Source organism: Electrophorus electricus, chromosome 12, assembly GCF_041902795.1.
Source record: "Electrophorus electricus isolate QZ-2024a chromosome 12, ASM4190279v1, whole genome shotgun sequence".
In the NCBI taxonomy this organism is placed as follows: Eukaryota; Metazoa; Chordata; class Actinopteri; order Gymnotiformes; family Gymnotidae; genus Electrophorus; species Electrophorus electricus.
In genome coordinates, this window is record NC_137508.1 from 5,537,501 (window position 1) to 5,555,012 (window position 17,512).

The window sequence follows — 17,512 nt, forward strand, 5'->3', positions numbered from 1 at the left end:
ACATTTTGATGAATGTCCACTGGCTGCTGTTCTGTAATATTGCTTATGCTACTGTTATTGTCTCTCTGTGAATTGTGCCCCTAGCTGGGGCTGGAGGTGTGCTCCAGGGCTCTGCTGGGCTAGACTGCAAGACACTCTAGTGGTTCAGCAGCTCCATTCTATTCTTACTGATACACACTTGAAGTGAACTGAGCAATCTCTGTCCATCCACTTAAACCAGGGAAAAATAACTATTCAGGTATTAGATAAAAGTCAGTGAATTTTTCCACTTATGATAAAAGCTATAATTACATTACACAGTGTTCCCTAGAAACCAACTATCCAGCTGGCTCTGTGAAATCCTATTAGTTATGACTGACCATTAAAGCAGGGCTTGTTTTTGTACTATGCACCTCTGTTAAAGGTCCCTTGATGTGATAATTGCCATCAAAAAGTATCACAACATTTTGCTTAACCAAGTTACAGATACATCTACCCAGACAGCAACATTAATGTGGTTAATGTACAGAAGCCTTCAATCTCTCAGGAGTGTAGTTGCTTCACTGCAACCTGTCAGGCTGTCCTTATTTAACACTGTCATTCTTTCAGCAAGATCACAGAGCTTCTGCTAGATTCAGGTCTACAGATTACAACTGCCTTTATTTTGTTAATGACTGAGGCTAATACACCCACTTTTTTTGTGATAGAATAAACTTGGATTGTACTTATATTAGTATTATTATTACTAACTGTCACATGTATACTATATTGTAGTGCAGTTTTCCATAACTTGACATTTATGCTGCCCAGCCAGACGTTAGAGACCTTTAACTAGTTCACACCTGATTAAGGTGATCAAAGCCAAATTGAGGTCTATAGAATTGATATGATTTTGCTCAGATAACCCAGAACAAAACAAAAAGATGAATTGGCTAGTCTCTAAGAGCTGGATTGAGAAGAACTGCTGTGATATGTAGAGAAGCTTCCAGGTCTTACATAATCCGTCTCTTGGGCTGTAGTTGATGAAACAGAAACCAATGAGCATCAGTACCACTGTTCTCCAGGTCATCTTACGCAAGAGCTGCAGCCTTGGCACACCTTTCCTTTGCATGGCGTTAAATGCCAGCATTACAGACGTTCCAATGATGAACACAAACCTGCCCAAAAGAACAGACTGTACAGCACACTTTAAATGTTTTATATACTGTATAAGACATATATGAGTTTGTTATTGGCAACAATCTAGTCCAGTCAGTCATATTATAGATGCACTGACTGCATGCTAAACTGCTGCCTGCTATTAAACTCTTCATTATTAGTTCAAGTGGATCAAAGCCAGAGTATTATTACCAATCACATTTATGATATACTGTAGTATATCAACATTTATTACTAGTGTCATTTATTGAACATACCTTAGTTCATTTATAACTTAACAATTTTCAATTAGCAGTGGAGGGTGAAGTGCCCTTGGTGCATACAGTACTGGCATTTATTTTGCTCTTTCAGACTTTAATGTGTGAGGTGGATTAATTGGCTGAGAACCCACCCTACTGCAGGGGAAAAAAAGTTCAAGAACTGAATCATTCTGAGGGGAAATTCAGTAGCTGTTTTTTTTTTTTCACTTCTTCTATAAAATCAGAAAAAATGGAGAGTAATAATTTCATTAAGTACTTATTGGAAGCGTACCAGGGCATCACAAGATCTGCAACAGAAAGACCTGTGAAACAAAAAAAAATCACACACACACATGCGCACACGCACAAACACACACACACACACACACACACACACACACACACACACACACACACACACACACACACAAACATACCGTGAAGTCACACTGAAAGTTTAGGAAAGCTTGAATAAAGAGAATGCATATTAGGTGGAAAAGTCACGGTCTTGTCTCTGAATTAATCAAATAAACAGACTCTAGTAATAGAGTCTATTACTTATAACCAAAAGCCGTCACTCATAGAATCGCAATGCTGTTAATGACAAAATATTGCACACCCTTTAAAACATTGTTTTCTTATTATTCTTCAGTTTTCATACAGTGAGTGATTTATATGTGCTCATGCAGCCATGACAAAGGAGGCCTTGAAGTAATATGAAAATCCATCTGCTTTAAACTATGATCAATACAGCTCTGCTGATGTGATGAAGAGGCTATTATAACACTTAAATTGAGTTCATCTCTGAATACTCCTAGAGATACATTTTGTGATAGTCTCCATTAAAATTTAACATGCATCCTTATCTGCCTACTAAGAGAGTGATCAGTGATATTGATTTTTAGGACATATCCATGATCGTGAGAAAGAAATTCCCATAATGCAGATAGCCTATGTTTCACTGCTAAAGTGTAATGAAGCAGGTAAAGAAGAAGAATTAGAAGTAGAAGAAGACTGAGATGCCTCTTCTTACACAAAACAATAATCTTCAAAAGAACATGGCGATATCTAAGTTTACTCTAGAATGCTTTAATATATATTCTCAGTCGTCTTCAGTCATGTAGCTGATATGAAGACAACAGAGACAGAGCACAGATTAATGGCAGAAGAATGTGATCATTTCCTTCAGCATGCTGGAAAGAGACTGCGGTCTTGTTTAAGACCATAAGCTGAGACCCAGACCCGGAGCAAGACTTCGAGTAATGAGACCCAGACCACGACTTCGAGTAATGAGACCCTGACTCAGGCCATGGCCACATTTATGTGGTCTTGAGACCTCTTGAGGCCAAGACCATGAGATCAAGCCTTCAGTTCTATCAGCAAGTATAGCACTTCCTACAGGTAAGGAAACCGAAGACAGAAAACTCTCAGTCCAAATTCCCTTTGCTGTTCAATTGCATGAATCTACAGAGCTTTTGAATGAGTCGTGGCACAAAGCTAAAAGTGACCTCAGACTACAGAGGAGGACAAAGGGATTCAAATTCAATAAACCTGGCTAATATTTATTGAGGACTGAAATGAATTTTTTGTTTACATGTACACATATTGTGACATATGACTTTGAATTGACTGCTTGAAGCGCAAACAAAAGAACATAAAACATGTTCTGGACAGGCATGAAATCTGAAAATAATGCTTATTTATGTACTATTTTTATACTTAACCATTCCAAGGTACATGCTGAAAGAACCAGTATCCTCCACCTCCGTAGTTCACAAATACCATGACTGTTAGGGAGAAACTGTAAACATACAAATATAATACAGATGAAATTAAAATTACATTTATTAATTCAAGCTAATCAGAAACATAATGTAGAGGACTTCATAGTGTTTATTTTTATCTTGAAATATTCACACATAATTGATTGTGAAGCATCCTTGGGTACTGAGAAAGACACTAAATAAGTGTAACTTCATTCATTTATCAATACAATCCTATAAACAATCACCTTACAGCATTTGTAATCTGTTCCATATCTTAATTTATATGTATTGTAAATATGTTTTATTGCAGGTAATGTACAACCTTCCAGCCCTGCTCATCATTCATAGAAGTGCTCCATGCAAATGGCTGTCAATGTGACATTTTATTGCTGCACAAATGGCACTTCATTTCAAGTGATATCACTACAAGGACATAGTGTGTCACTGATGTGAAACCTCTCTAGCCGCTTCCCTTTCAGTGATGCACAGAAAAGCTACATGACTGCTAAAATCTCCTTCTTGTGAAGAATCCTTATCCTGCTATATGTGAGCAGGTGAGTGTGTGTCAGTCAGTTACAAGCCAAGAGTATGGGATGCTTTACATTACATCTAAAAATGGTAACATGGCCTTTATGAGCCAAGAAGTTAAGATATTTACTCTATTGTCTACTAACAACAGAAATATAAATAGAACATGTATTTTATTTTTCTATTATTTTCATTATGATTTAGTATGTTATTATTTACATCAAAACTCCATCTATGAATTTTAGAAGGGAAACATACTCCCAACCTTTGCTTCTAGTGTTTTATGCCAAACTTTATGCCTTGTCACACTGTTGGTCTTAAATTATTGACTGTGGCTTTAATTGAGAGTGATGTAATGCACAGAAGTAAATCAAACCACCCAACAAAACACAGGGCCAAATATGGGTGTACAAATGATTTATTATCAAGACTTCTCACAAATCTCTGCAACTCTCCAAGTGTAATGTTTAAAATGTCTTGTCTGTAGAGGCTACTGAAAGAGCCATCAGACAGCAAATCCGAAGGCCAGAGATACAGCTTGTATTTTATATATCATGGAAAGAAATGTACTGCGAGGTAATGCAATCTAAGCATTATGAATCACTCAGGAAATGAATGCTTGTCCTTTGAATCTCCTCAAGCAGAAATGCTGACTAAAGCTCACTGCTATAAATTATTCTACATGTAGCTTAGTGCAAGCTGCCCAAGTAGCAGCATGGTGACTATGAACACTACACAGAATGAGCAGCAGGAGTGCTTCTTCACAAAAATGTTGCTGTCATTATGCAACATAACACAATATACTGAGAGGCATTTAAAACAGTTTATGATCTGACATTGTGACACCACCAAGAATGCCTCAACTAAAAAACTCTTATCACTCCAATACTGTTTTTGTGGTTTGTTCACTCTGGAATCTGCATGTCATGTCCTGGTTAAGCCCCACATCAAGATCAAAGCAAAACCCCAGAATAGACACTCTGATAAAGCTTACTGTATCTTTGCTGGCACACCCTTGTTTTTAACTCAGGAAATTCAATTAGAAGATCACAACAGAGACCATTACTTCCCCTTTAAACTTAACCTGCTGATACAAGATTTTAATCATATGCCATCTGCTAAAGAGGACTGTTATAGCAAAGAACATCTCTGTTTTTTCAATTTCTTTCTCTTACTCTCACTCACGAACAGATATACACTCACACTTTGTGACTCCATCCATTAGTATCCATAGTAACAAAGACAAAGGTTAAGTCATTTTCCAGATGAGACTCAAGTAGATTTTAGCACTATAGGAGCTTGATGACTAGCTATCATTTTAATTAAAAATCTCTTAGTGTCTGATATAGTTTCACCCCTTTATGTTGAGGAAAGCCATATTTTGCAGTTTAAACATTTAACTGTATGTGTCTGTGTCTAGTTCATGCTACAAATACCTGTAATATATCAGTAAGATGAAATAGAAAACAAAGCAATGGGCTGCTCACAGCTACCTCACAAATGACATTTCACACTGCAGCACATGATTGCAAACTGCATGTAGGTACAATGATACATCTATAACTGCATTCAGATATATGTAGATACCTTTCAAAGCATATATTTGTCACTGCAATTTTAACTTAGTGTCATGGAACTATGCCAAACCAGCTTTCACAGACAAAATATTAGTCACAATAAAAACATGTCTTTGTAACTATGGTATCGAATCAAGTACATTTCCCATTTACCATAACTGTTTTTAGGAGGGTGGGCTGGATAGGAAACGTAACTGCTTAGCAGACAACAAAAACTGCATAAAGAAAGATATGAAAAGGGCTTTAATATAAAATAAGCTTTGGCAGAAAAAGGTCTTCACCAGGCTGGTTCAGCTGTCACAGAAGACAGCTGCCCTGAGGTATTACTATTACTGCCCGGAGTTAGTGGGGGACAGAGATGGTCACACGCATCCCTCACCCAGAGAGCTCTATGGCTTTCTAAATTGGATCTTTACACCAAAGAGTTATTTCTCAAATAAATCATTTTATATTATTCAATCCTCATGGAAGTTTTGTGTTTACACTAACATAAAATTGGGTGTTTTTACATTTGGTATTAGATAATCCTCCAGGAAAAAGTTTAGAAACTGTCAACAACTTTAAATGAAAATGTGTAAAGTTGTTTCAATGTGTTGAACATTTGCCTTTGAATTTCCCTTTCCATTCATGTTTAATAAAGACTGGACTTCAAAAACTGATAATAGATTGTATTACATTATCATAAAACTATTTTTAGATATGTGATATATCATGTATCATATTTTTAGAGATATGAGATATATCATATGCGATATACTGTACAAACTCCATAAGATAAATATTTTGTAAATAAAACCAGCAACCAAGATCTATAGTCACATGTATGAGGAAACTGTCTGCAGGCCTTCCATTGCTAAGATTAAAATCCTGATCCTTCTTAAAAAATTAAAATGCTGACAAAGTGTTTAGTTATACTGTAGTATATCAACATAGTGCCAGTTGCAACTAAAATTGACTGCAATGTTTCTCAGCTCTGTTGACAGATGTTTATGTCTTCATCTTTGTTTGTGTGTGTTTTAGCTTATTTATAGTCAGACAATATATCATGCTATATGTGAGAGCAAGTTAGAATTCTAAGTATCCATTTTATTTCTGAGACCATAGCCAAAAATGTCAGTCATTGTTGCTTGAGACACTTAAAGACTAAAATCATATCATCAAAATATTTTGTTACAAATAAGGATGTTACAGGCTTGCAAGATGTACAAAGAAATTTAAATCATTGTGACAAGCCGAAACAATATATCTGTGTTATTGTTCTTCCAGCTGACTGACTGAGCCAGAGAACTGAGGACAGCAGTGATGGAACTGGGCAAGCACAAGTTGTTGTTTACGAACATACTGATGTGGCTTAGAACCAAAGAAAAGAGACATTTGCAGGCAAAGACATGGCCCCAGATAACATGGGTAAAACCATTAGATTTAATAATGAAATGTACTGTTGCATTTCAGAGAGCTAAACCAGGTGTAGACTGAGTGAACCATCTGGTTTTCTAAGCATTTCACACTATAAAAATATCATGGCAAGAGTTACTGAAACATTAAATTACTTTTGGGATGGCAAAAACACAAAAAAAATATCTAAAGAAGGGAGGCTGAATCTAAAAGCCAGCGTAGCCTGGAAAATGATTCAAATTTGGTTATTTGCATTGAAATTACCAGTAAAATGACTATCTATTACCATTTATCTGCAAAAATATGTAAAAATGAATATGTGATTTCACTGATTTGGCTCCTAATCTGAAAAGTCACATCCTCTCTAGATCGAAATTCACAGCCTATAGAATACATGCTGATATGTTGCCTGTAGTATTACATCAGTGTTTTGGCAAGTGGTAGGTCAAAGCCACAGCAGTTTCCTATTTCGAGAGAGGCTTGCTTCGTGTTTGCCCTCCAGCCACCATTAAGTCCTGCTGGGCTTCTAGATTAAATCATATCACCCCTCACCAACAGCAATCCACTGTTCTCTACCATAGATGTAAAAGATATTAGAGATGAGGCCTGGAGCAACTGAGAAATAACAGTGTCTCAAGTGAGTATGTGTCCAGCCTGTGACCTCTCCAGTCTCTTTGGTTATATAATACATTCTCTTAGCAAACATAGTTTTCATGCCAAAAATAATTAATAAGTAAGCAAGATACATGCAGGCTGAGAGGGTTTTACACAAATAACTGACTGAAATTGAGGTAGTGATTAGCTGAATCTCAAATGAACGAAATGTTGTTTTATAGAACGTACCCTCTGAATGTGTCCAACGATTTAAGACGAGACGATTTTCGTTCATCTCTGTCCATGCAGTCTTCAATTATTTCTTCTTCCTAGCACCCCCACACACACACACACATGCACACACCCTGAAGGGTTATAGCAATTTTTAAGTTACATTTGGAATACATTTTAATCTAACAATCCTTATTATTACTGGATATTCAAAATCGACCTGTCATAGAAAATCTGCAATATAGCCCAAAAAAATATGAACTGAATTAATTTCCGAAATATGTATTAAACTGTTGGTTTTGTTAAAATAGTGGACTGGATTAACATGTTTAGATAGTGTGAGCAGTTCCTCTCATTTCCCAGTGACGAGGTCTTCATTTCCTTTGTTCTGGCAGAGAGATCCATCACAGAGGAATTATCCCAAACCTTTTCCTGCTCTGGTTCTTCAAACCCCTGGATATAGTGCTGCAGACCAGGCTAATCAAACTAGTACATTTATAGACCAAACATAGCAAACAAGAACTCAATCTGTGTTGAACAGACAAATTCATGCGAGATTCATGTGACATTTGCAATTATTTTTAAAATACCTAATGGTAGACAGGACTTCTTGTTGTGCTTTCACACATCTATGGCCAGTAATTTGGAATATGCCATTATTAATTATTCTATTATCAAACTTACCCTTTCTATGGTGTATTGAGACCCATGGCAACAAATAAGATTAATGAGTTTTGATGTGCAGCTGCATCTATAATCAATAAAAGATATGGTTAATTAAGCATAACTGCAAAGTAAGCTCAAAATCAGAATAGATGAATTCTTAGCGCAATTTGTATAAATAATTATGGGGAACCATTACAGGACATGTAAAACCATTAAAGGCTCAGAGGTAGCATCAGGCAGTACTACTCAAGAACTATATTGCAGAATTATTATATTCCCTGCAAATAGCTTTTATTTTAACAAACTTTTATTCAAGTAATACTAATTGGATTTTATTGAACTGTATCGAATGAAGTTAGAATTATAATTAGAAATTGTCCACTGTGTCTGCGCCTCAGTACACTAGAAAACTACAAAGACTGGTATTCTTTAAGTTATAATTCTTTGTGATAGTAGAAACATATATTTAAGATATTTCAAAGTATCTGTTTATGAAAACCCCAGTAGTCAAAATAAAAGCAAAGAATGAAGAGCAAAACATGATATTTTTACCTGGAGAGGAAAGGCACAGAGGCCCACAGAAAAGTCAACAGGCCCAAAACCAGGGCAAGTGCCAGCAGAGCTGTGATGACAAAATCAGCACTGAATGTTTCAGTAATTATTGCAATATATCAGTCTATTTTTATGATAACCCTTAATAACCAGCCTATGTTTAGAATAAATTCATTACAACTTACAAATTCATTACATTTTTTACAAGTTGTCCATTGTTAATCATAATAGCCTACAAATTAAATTCAAATGATTCTAATGAAGAGATGGCTTTATTGATCTTTAACAGGTCTTATCCTTACTGAAAATAACTGAAAATAAACAACAAACTATTAGCATATGCAGTCGTGCCTTATATTAAATGAATCTGGAATTTCATATGACAAGACTTCATATGAAGAAATAAAAAAATGTTATGTAGTCAGTAGTCAAAGTGATTTATTCAGTGATTCATTCATAGACTCCCTGGTTGATGACATACAACATTAATTTCTCACAGCACAGAAACTAGTGCACAGAAACAGCACATTGCTCACAATAAAAATTGAAAGGAGCACTACACTCACCACTGTGTCACACTGCAAATCTAGGCAGTTCTTAGATTTACACTGACTCAGTAGATGTTAAGTGTCTTTCTTGTCCTTAACTCACCCAGACACATGCATGCTAATGTACTAGTAGCTAAGTTGAAATATATTATATACACTATAATAAATGTTCTGTGGAAGCAATGTTTTGACAGGCCTGGAGGGAGGAGGACTTCCCAAGTCTTGCAGACTTAGGAAAAGCATTGGAAAGGGTCTGAGCTGTTTCCACGAAAAACACTGACAGTCCAATTCCGTAAATCTGTGGTAAAACATATGTCCTGGGCAGGTTGCCACTCTTCCAGCAGGGCCTCTAACTCAAGGCTGAATGTAAAGGTAAGCTTTTTGAAATGAAATTTTGTCATTGTCTGTTAAATTTGTATTTATTTATTTATTTATTAAAAAGTAATCTTTAATTCTCTCATAAATGCCTATTCCAGCTTGGTTATTTTATTATGTCGCTATTTTGTATGCTGTTTTGTTTTCTTTATACATCCACTTTATACATTATTATTATTATCTTCTTTCTCCAGTTGCTGTATTACTAAACTTTATGTTTTACCTGTGTCTGGAACCCTTGTCACAGATGTTTGCACATCTAGAAAAGTACTCCATTAAATTTGAGTAAAAAATTCCTTCAGACATTGAGAAAACTATTATTTCAATTACTATTTTTTCCTGTACAGAGAGAACATATGCCACATGCTGCCTGGAGATGTCATCCATGATATAGGTTCCAGAGGGAGAGGTGTAATATTACTGGCAGCCACCACAAGTACAAGATGAGGTATATATGCAGAAAAACAAACATGGAAATGGCCAATCAATGTGTGAATACACACCGTGACACATGCCTCATCACCATGGGTATACTGAAACTCTATACTGATGATTTAGCTGTGGGTACTATTGTATCATGCCCATGAAATTAATCAACACAAGCAGTGTATTTAAACTCCATCTACTTCAGAGTATCTACACTGCTGCAGAAAGGAACATATCTAAAGTACACTGGATATAAAAGAGAATTCCAGAGATACTGATTCATCAAATTCCTTAGAAGAACTTTTGGCATTACTTTGTGACTTTTGGAGAAAGTCTTAATAGTGTCCCTGTAACCCATTATAACCAATGGATGACCAAAGTTCTCAGAGTGTCCTTTCAGTGGCCTGAAAGCATAAAACTTATTTATTCATTCTTTAGCAAGTAATGTATTGATTCTAAATTGTAAATTACACTTAATGTTCTGAAAAAGCATTGAAGTGCTCAGTACAGCTAATGCTATCAGCATTCCGATGAATCCCAACCTCCTGCTATTAATACTGAGTGGTAACTTGTGATACTTAATCTCGAGTCATTAAAGAGCATAGCAATCATGGGGAGAAGTAGTCTGCTGCTAGCATGCAAAATGCAAAATGATTTGCCCACTAAGTCCACCTAACTGAAATGTATACAGTCTGCAGATGCATTCTGTATGAGCTTGCTATCCCAGGTCAGTTTAAACCTGATACTGAATTTGCAATAGTCAGCTTCACTTTGTCCTTTATGCCAGCGCCATTACTTAAAGTGTGAGAGCTCAGTGGAGCCTGCCTATAATCACTGGGCAGTACAGATAATGGAAGCTCATCACGCTGCCCAGAGTTTAGACACACTGGCCATATATCTAGCAGATAATGGCTACTTGCCCTTAAAAGTCTGATCTACAACATAATCTGCACTATTGTAAAGTAGACTGCACATTATGGAGTGCGTTGCTTTTCAAAATCCCATTATGCCTTAATCCACCAAGCTCCTCTAATGTATTTCCCACAATGCTCCCCTCATGGGGCATCTTCCAAAACAAACATGGCAGAAAAAGCTTTTCTTTGAGCTGTTTTTGAAGAAAGCAGCAGCTTACTAAATCAATACTGTAAATATCCCGCCCCTGGGACACAAGAGAAGCACTTCTCCGTAGAAGTTCTGATCACGAGGCATGTTTCCTTTCTGCTGACTCAATTAAGGTTATAAGGATCAAAGGGAATCTTTATCTTGATCGAATCAAAGATATAAGCAAGTAAAAGCCCTAGCATGCTACAGAAAGAACACTGTAAATTTTGTTTATATATCACTGGGGATATCATCCTTCAGAGTCTAGTTCTGGGGGTGTCATCCTTCAGAGACTAGTTCTGGCTATTCCATCCTGCAAAGTCTAGTTCCAATCCTAATGTAACACACCAGATTAAGTTACCTTTGTTTTTCACCCACATCTGACTAATTATTTAAGCAAAACAACTGACATTTCGTGGATAAAATAATTCAAGTAGTATGTACTTACGAAGGTAGGTGCTATTTGGAAACTTATCCACTGAGATAAAACAGGTCACATTACACGCAAGGTCTGCCTCTCCAGGCTTTACCCAAAGAGAGTAATGCCCTGCCTCTTCAAATAAGTAGCTCAAGCTGGCATGAGAGAGATGAAAATGTTTAATGACATACAATTAGATAATAATGTATGACATACCAATCATTTTAAGAATAGTAAATGTATTTTTAAAAGGTAAATGGACAAAATACACTCAAAGACACAGGTGATGTATACAATGAAATACTGTAGGTAATAAAAGGTTCTGCATATTATATTGTACATAGTCTATTTTACATTGTAATAAATGCTATTCAAAAACTGAGTTATTAACTGTGACCCCTGCAAGGCTGTATCATGCATCACATCATGCACATATAATTTGGCAAGTAAGCAAACCTTAATTTCTTTTTTATGGTTCTTTGTAAGACACGGCAGAAGATGTAAGAGGCTCAAGGGAGACATCTAGAGCACCACATGCAGATTTTTTGTTCTTATCCATGTTCTACCATCTCTGGTTTTAGCTCCCAAAATGTGTTACAAGGCTTCATTGATTGGCCTAAGGATAACATACAGTTGGCATGCTTGTTGGGGGAGGAGGGTGGATTGATCATGTCTCCGTCTGTGAAGGGACCTCAGTATTGATTTTTAAGAAGTCCAAGAGTACCCCACCCTGGGGACATGGGGGGAAAGACACAGCACCTCATCTTACGCAACTGGATACCCCACCATCCTTTTAATAATGAGCCCAAATGGAATGTCTTGGCACTAATGACTCTTGGGTCCAGACTGTTTATAAATATGGCTAGTGAATCTTTTGTGTTTTACATGCCAGGTGGCGTTTCTGCTGATTCTCGCAGCTTTGATGTCGTAATGGCTCTTTTTTTTTTAATTATTATTGGAGTGGCAGCTCCAATTAACCCCAATAGGCAATGGGATCAATAGCAAGTGAGATCTCTCGTTAAGGCCAGCACCCAGGATCTAAAGTCAGGTCACACGTTGCCTTATATATAGCTTGTGAGATTGCAAATGGAATCTATGCCTGTTAAGGCTGTATATTTAGTTCAGGTTGAGGTACCTTCAGGCCACACAAATGGAATGAGCTTGCCTTGAGCAGTGATTTGCAGAACTGGATGTTTAGTAAGCTGTCCAAATGGAAATGGGGATTTTTCTCTCAAGGACAAAAAAACGCATTAGTTTAACAGAAGTGAGTATACGCTTTCAATTCTCCTTCAATTTAAAAAACTGAAATAGGTGGGTGACTCTGCTAGAAATTGGACATCATGTTATGGTGTGAATTTGAGACTTACCCACACAAAACGCTGCTGCCATTCAGAGCCGAGACTTTCAGAGTGAGAGTGAAAGGTGTGCTCACGACTACAGACACATGTCCTGGTCCTCCCTCCATGCTGGCCAGAGGCTGATACAGACACTGCAGACATTATATGCAACATTTTTTCAATTTTAGAGCATTTAATTAAGTAATTTGGAACAAAACAATAATAACAACAATCTTGCATGTGATATAGTTTCACAATACCTTGTAGCAATAATCTGATGTGTAAACAACATACAGCCCATAAGACATCTGACTTTGGACTGTTAGTAATGCTTCATCCATTTTCAGCATAACTTCTGAAAGTTGAAAAGGGAATGGTAACACTGTTACACCTGTATAGAAGCACATGAACTGTAAGCGGTTATTGCAATAATTTAACATTATAACATTACATTATAAAATGATAAATAATACCATTCATTACAAAATTGCTGGACTTGAGAAAGTATAAATTCCTCTAGGATATAGGTTTTCACATTATGACTAAGGTAAATTGGCCAATTACCAGAACTTAAATTTAAAATTCTCACTGGTGCCAGATCTGGGGCATTACAAAATAATTTTGCCTGTACATTCTCAATATCAATAAAAATGTTCCATCCTCTGAGAAATTGAAGCTGATAGCATGGCCTGTGAATAAAAGGGATCAACACTGACACCTGGAGGACAACTATGAAATAGCTCCCATAACTACAGAGTTGACTCATACGTCTAGTGTTTATAAACAGGAAAGCTAGTGATAATATGATACTCTGCTCTGGAGTTTTATGGTGCATATGATTTTTCTTTGTAAAGATTCCAAATATGATTCCATGTGTATTAAAATAGAAACAAATATCAGCATTTGGAAAGGTTATTACAATATAGCACACAGCATAACAGATTTAAGGGTTGAATGCTCAAAATCAAGGGCGACCTCTCTGAATGTGATTACTTTCAATCATACCAATGTGCTAAAAGCATTAAATGTACAAAATAACAGCACAAGTTACTTATTTGTGGATTTCTATTACTAATACTGATATTGTTAGTATGCTACCTGAATGCGAGATCTCACTGTGTCCTGTTGCAAGTACAAGAAAAAAGAAAACATGTCTCAAGCTGTAGCTCCCCATAGTCATTTAAAGATATGATACTCTGCTCTGGAGATTTATGGTGCACATGATTATAAACAGTTCAAAGAGCACAGGTAGGCATGTTGGATATTTCTTCGGGAAGCTAAAGAATCATGCCAGTAATATCTAATTGAGATTGTGAAATAACACAACTAAATAAAGTTCAAAATTTAGTATGCAGTTCAGTCCAGATTTTTTTGAGAGGCTGGCTGCCTTCCTGGCTGCTTTAAGATTCCATGCCTTTTCTGAAGTATTTATGGGTACCATTCATTTAATTCAGTAAATAATTCATTGTAAAGGTATAAACCTAGGATTCACTTATAATGCTTTATCGAATACTGATTTACAACTCGAAGGTAGACTACAGAATATCAACATGTGTCATGTTTAAATGATCTGTTCAAAGGTAAACTTACTGACCCTAAACTGAACCTAGGATCCTACTTACTCTAAACCAAAATGCACTCCTTATGAACCAGACATTGCTAGGGCTAGGGTTAGGGTTAGAACGAGTGAGATTATATAGAGGACATATATTTTGGTTTTATTCACTCTTTGTGTGCTGCTTAATTGCTATTATTTGAGGGCTAATGAACTCTAGTGAGGGCTTTTGAAACTATTGTCTTAATTTCAAAAGAAATACCTTATTTTCAATCATCAATTAATTATAAAACTAGAACTAACCTTACAAACCATCCACTCCAAGACGCTGCGGCTTTCTTATACCAGTACTACAATTTTCTACATATAAAGTACATCCAGCTCTTTATTATCTGAGTAGAACTGAAATGTTCAGTTGTACTTTGACCATTTTTATTTTCTTACCCTTTTAAATGTTTCAAAATTATACTGAAGGCTCCACAAGCTTTTGAAAAGACAATTTGCTGACGGATTAAAGGTTACCTAAAGGCTAATGTCAACAACACCGGTATGCACTGTTTGTTCTAGCTCTGTTTTTTTTTTGTTCAGGCTTCTGCTGGGACAGCTATTGTGCCTTGGGCCTTAATACAGAATCCCAGCTGCTTTTGTTGCCTGTTCAGAAGAGGAGTAATCAAAAGGGAAGAGCCAGTGCTGCTGACAGCATCTCCAACATGGTAAGAGCACTCTTTAGGTTTTGTGATTTTGTGATTCTAGAGCACAGATATGATGATGTGTCCCACCTGTTGCTGCTGTTACTTTATACCACTAGATGTATATGAAAATGATTTTACTGTAGCTCACTATAGATCCCCCCCTAAAATGTAGTAAGGACATTTTATTTTATTATTTTTTTAATCTAAGGGCGTAATGTTAAATTGACTTCATTCTCTAAAACAAATCTTGTTATATCTTTTGTCCACAGTTTCCATATTATACATTTGTCTGCATAATAATCCTTATTTAATCTGTATCATATGATGTTATGTTTGAAGTTGTATATGTGCTTGATGTTTTTTATGTGTCACATATCTACCTTGATACCTTTCATTGTTGCTTTTTTTCCCTGCTGTGCTCCTGCTTTGGTAGGCAGCAGTCAGATTAGCCTGTTGCTAAGGTACCTGTTGATGACAGTCAGCGTTATCAGTGTTAATCTTTGGGAAATCTGTTTGTTGAGATTCCATGATGCCACATGGCTGGCTCATGTAGGGATAATGGGGCTATTACATTATTACATCTGTGTATGATGTTACAGAGAGAAGGATGGTCTGTCTAATTACATGCAAAAATGTTCCTTCCATGGGACTAGTGATATCACCTTTTTATCCCTGTGTAAACCAGCAAGTTAAATCTTATCATTTTAGTCATAATTAGTCTGACAATTTTCATAGAATTGTTTTGCTGTATTTAGTACAAAATATTAGTTATTTTCAGTACAATTTCTATAGTATCCAATAGCCAAAGAAATATGGCATTTTTCTTAATACAATTTCAGTAATATGAAATTGTAACTGACTTTCTATGGCATATTTATCTTTTTTCTCCCCCACCCCAATATTTGAAAACATAAAATCTACTTTCAGTCCGTCTTTAAAAATCTATGTGAGATTATGTAATTCCTACTGCCAGGCCAAAAGTAGTAGGGTTAAATAACTAGGAATGCAAAGTCATCATTGCTTCCAGATGGGGCTTACAACAACCAATCATAGTGCTTATTTCAGAAACATCCCACTACTGAATAGTTGGGTCTAACTTCTGCTATTTGAGTTTTATTGATATCAAATTTGTCATGATCATGGCCTATTATAATATAGTAATTATGCATATAAACTATAATGAATATATTTGCTTTTCTTTGTTTATGAAAAGGTTTATCATGACTTGAAGAACTTATAACCCTCCCCTTTTTATGTCATTGTTGTGCATTTAAGTATTCAGTAGTTGAAATAAAACTTCATTGTTGTTAATCTCTCATTTCTTAAAACCTTCTATGGATGAATGAATTCCAGTGTCCGCAATAGCAAAGTCGCCTTGTCTGCTGACTGGTCTGTGTAAATTGTCCATCCTCTTGTTCACTGTGAGGTAAAATAGCGAACCCAAGCAGAGCTGTAACTGTGCATCTGCCGTAATCCCACAGGCTGGTAAGATTCAGGCACTGAGTCTGGAGGAGAGGGAGCAGATCTTGCCCATGCTCCACAGTGCCCAGTGGGTGGAGGTGGTGGGCAGAGACGCGATCTATAAGGAGTTTATCTTTAAAGACTTTAACCAGGTGAGAATTGCTGGTTATTTCTTGCATTGGCACATTTTCTTGTGAAATGTCTCCCATAAACATCTATAAGAAATTGCATGGTATTGTGTCTTAGGCCTTTGGGTTCATGTCAAGAGTGGCACTACAGGCCGAGAAAATGGACCATCATCCTGAGTGGTTCAATGTTTACAATAAGGTATACGAGTCCTTATAAATTAAATGTTGTATGTCCATGCTTATTTTTGGTTTATGGTTATGGGTTATCTGCTAAGTAATGGAGAGTAATTGAAAAGTGTATCAGTAAATCTTTTTTTCTGGGCTTTCTTTCCACCAGGTTCAGATCACTCTAAGCACACATGATTGTGGAGGTCTTTCCCAGCGTGACATTACACTTGCTACTTTCATTGACCAGGTCTCCATTTTCTGAAGCTACATCTTCTGTTTCCCTCCTGTGAGGCAATAAATCGACTAGACCTGAACAGGACCAGGCTCATGACATTGTCTTCACAGATAAAACAGTCAGACTTTAATGTGCAAAGTCGAATACTGCCTGTTACCATAATTTCTGTCATGGACAGTGGCAGTAAAACATTCTGATTTGATACCTGTGAAGTAATCTCGCAGCTCTGAGAGGTAGCTGCACACCCAAAGAAGTGGATTGATAGAGGTGGGGCATTCTTGTGTCTTCCATATCTTAATTCTATAACTCGCTCCTTAAAATACAGCATTGTGCCTTTATTTTCTATTCGTTGTGCAAAGGGTTGAGTTTTATTGCATTAAGAG

The 17,512-nt window shown here is 36.5% G+C and overlaps 2 protein-coding genes across 2 annotated transcripts in view; one reads left to right on the forward strand and one right to left on the reverse strand.

Moving 5' to 3' along the window:
* Positions 1-13,244, reverse strand: part of si:dkey-192p21.6 (heparan-alpha-glucosaminide N-acetyltransferase) — a 26,025-nt gene extending 12,781 nt beyond the window's left edge. Inside the window, exons 1-9 of the mRNA XM_027022605.3 lie at positions 13,151-13,244; positions 12,921-13,042; positions 11,584-11,708; positions 8,686-8,755; positions 8,152-8,218; positions 7,486-7,565; positions 3,101-3,177; positions 1,669-1,699; positions 976-1,136 (exon numbers count right to left, since the gene is read on the reverse strand). Of these exons, the coding sequence (XP_026878406.3) occupies positions 976-1,136; positions 1,669-1,699; positions 3,101-3,177; positions 7,486-7,565; positions 8,152-8,218; positions 8,686-8,755; positions 11,584-11,708; positions 12,921-13,042; positions 13,151-13,240 (823 nt within the window). The 5' untranslated portion in view covers positions 13,241-13,244. The remainder of the gene's footprint in view (positions 1-975; positions 1,137-1,668; positions 1,700-3,100; positions 3,178-7,485; positions 7,566-8,151; positions 8,219-8,685; positions 8,756-11,583; positions 11,709-12,920; positions 13,043-13,150) is intronic.
* A 1,783-nt stretch (positions 13,245-15,027) lies between these two features.
* pcbd1 (pterin-4 alpha-carbinolamine dehydratase/dimerization cofactor of hepatocyte nuclear factor 1 alpha) lies at positions 15,028-17,208 on the forward strand. The gene is made up of 4 exons (XM_027022606.3): positions 15,028-15,158; positions 16,619-16,750; positions 16,845-16,925; positions 17,064-17,208. Exons 1-4 carry the CDS (start codon positions 15,156-15,158, stop codon positions 17,154-17,156), a joined length of 309 nt encoding a protein of 102 aa, XP_026878407.1. The 5' UTR covers positions 15,028-15,155; the 3' UTR covers positions 17,157-17,208.
* The last annotated feature ends 304 nt before the right edge of the window (positions 17,209-17,512 follow it).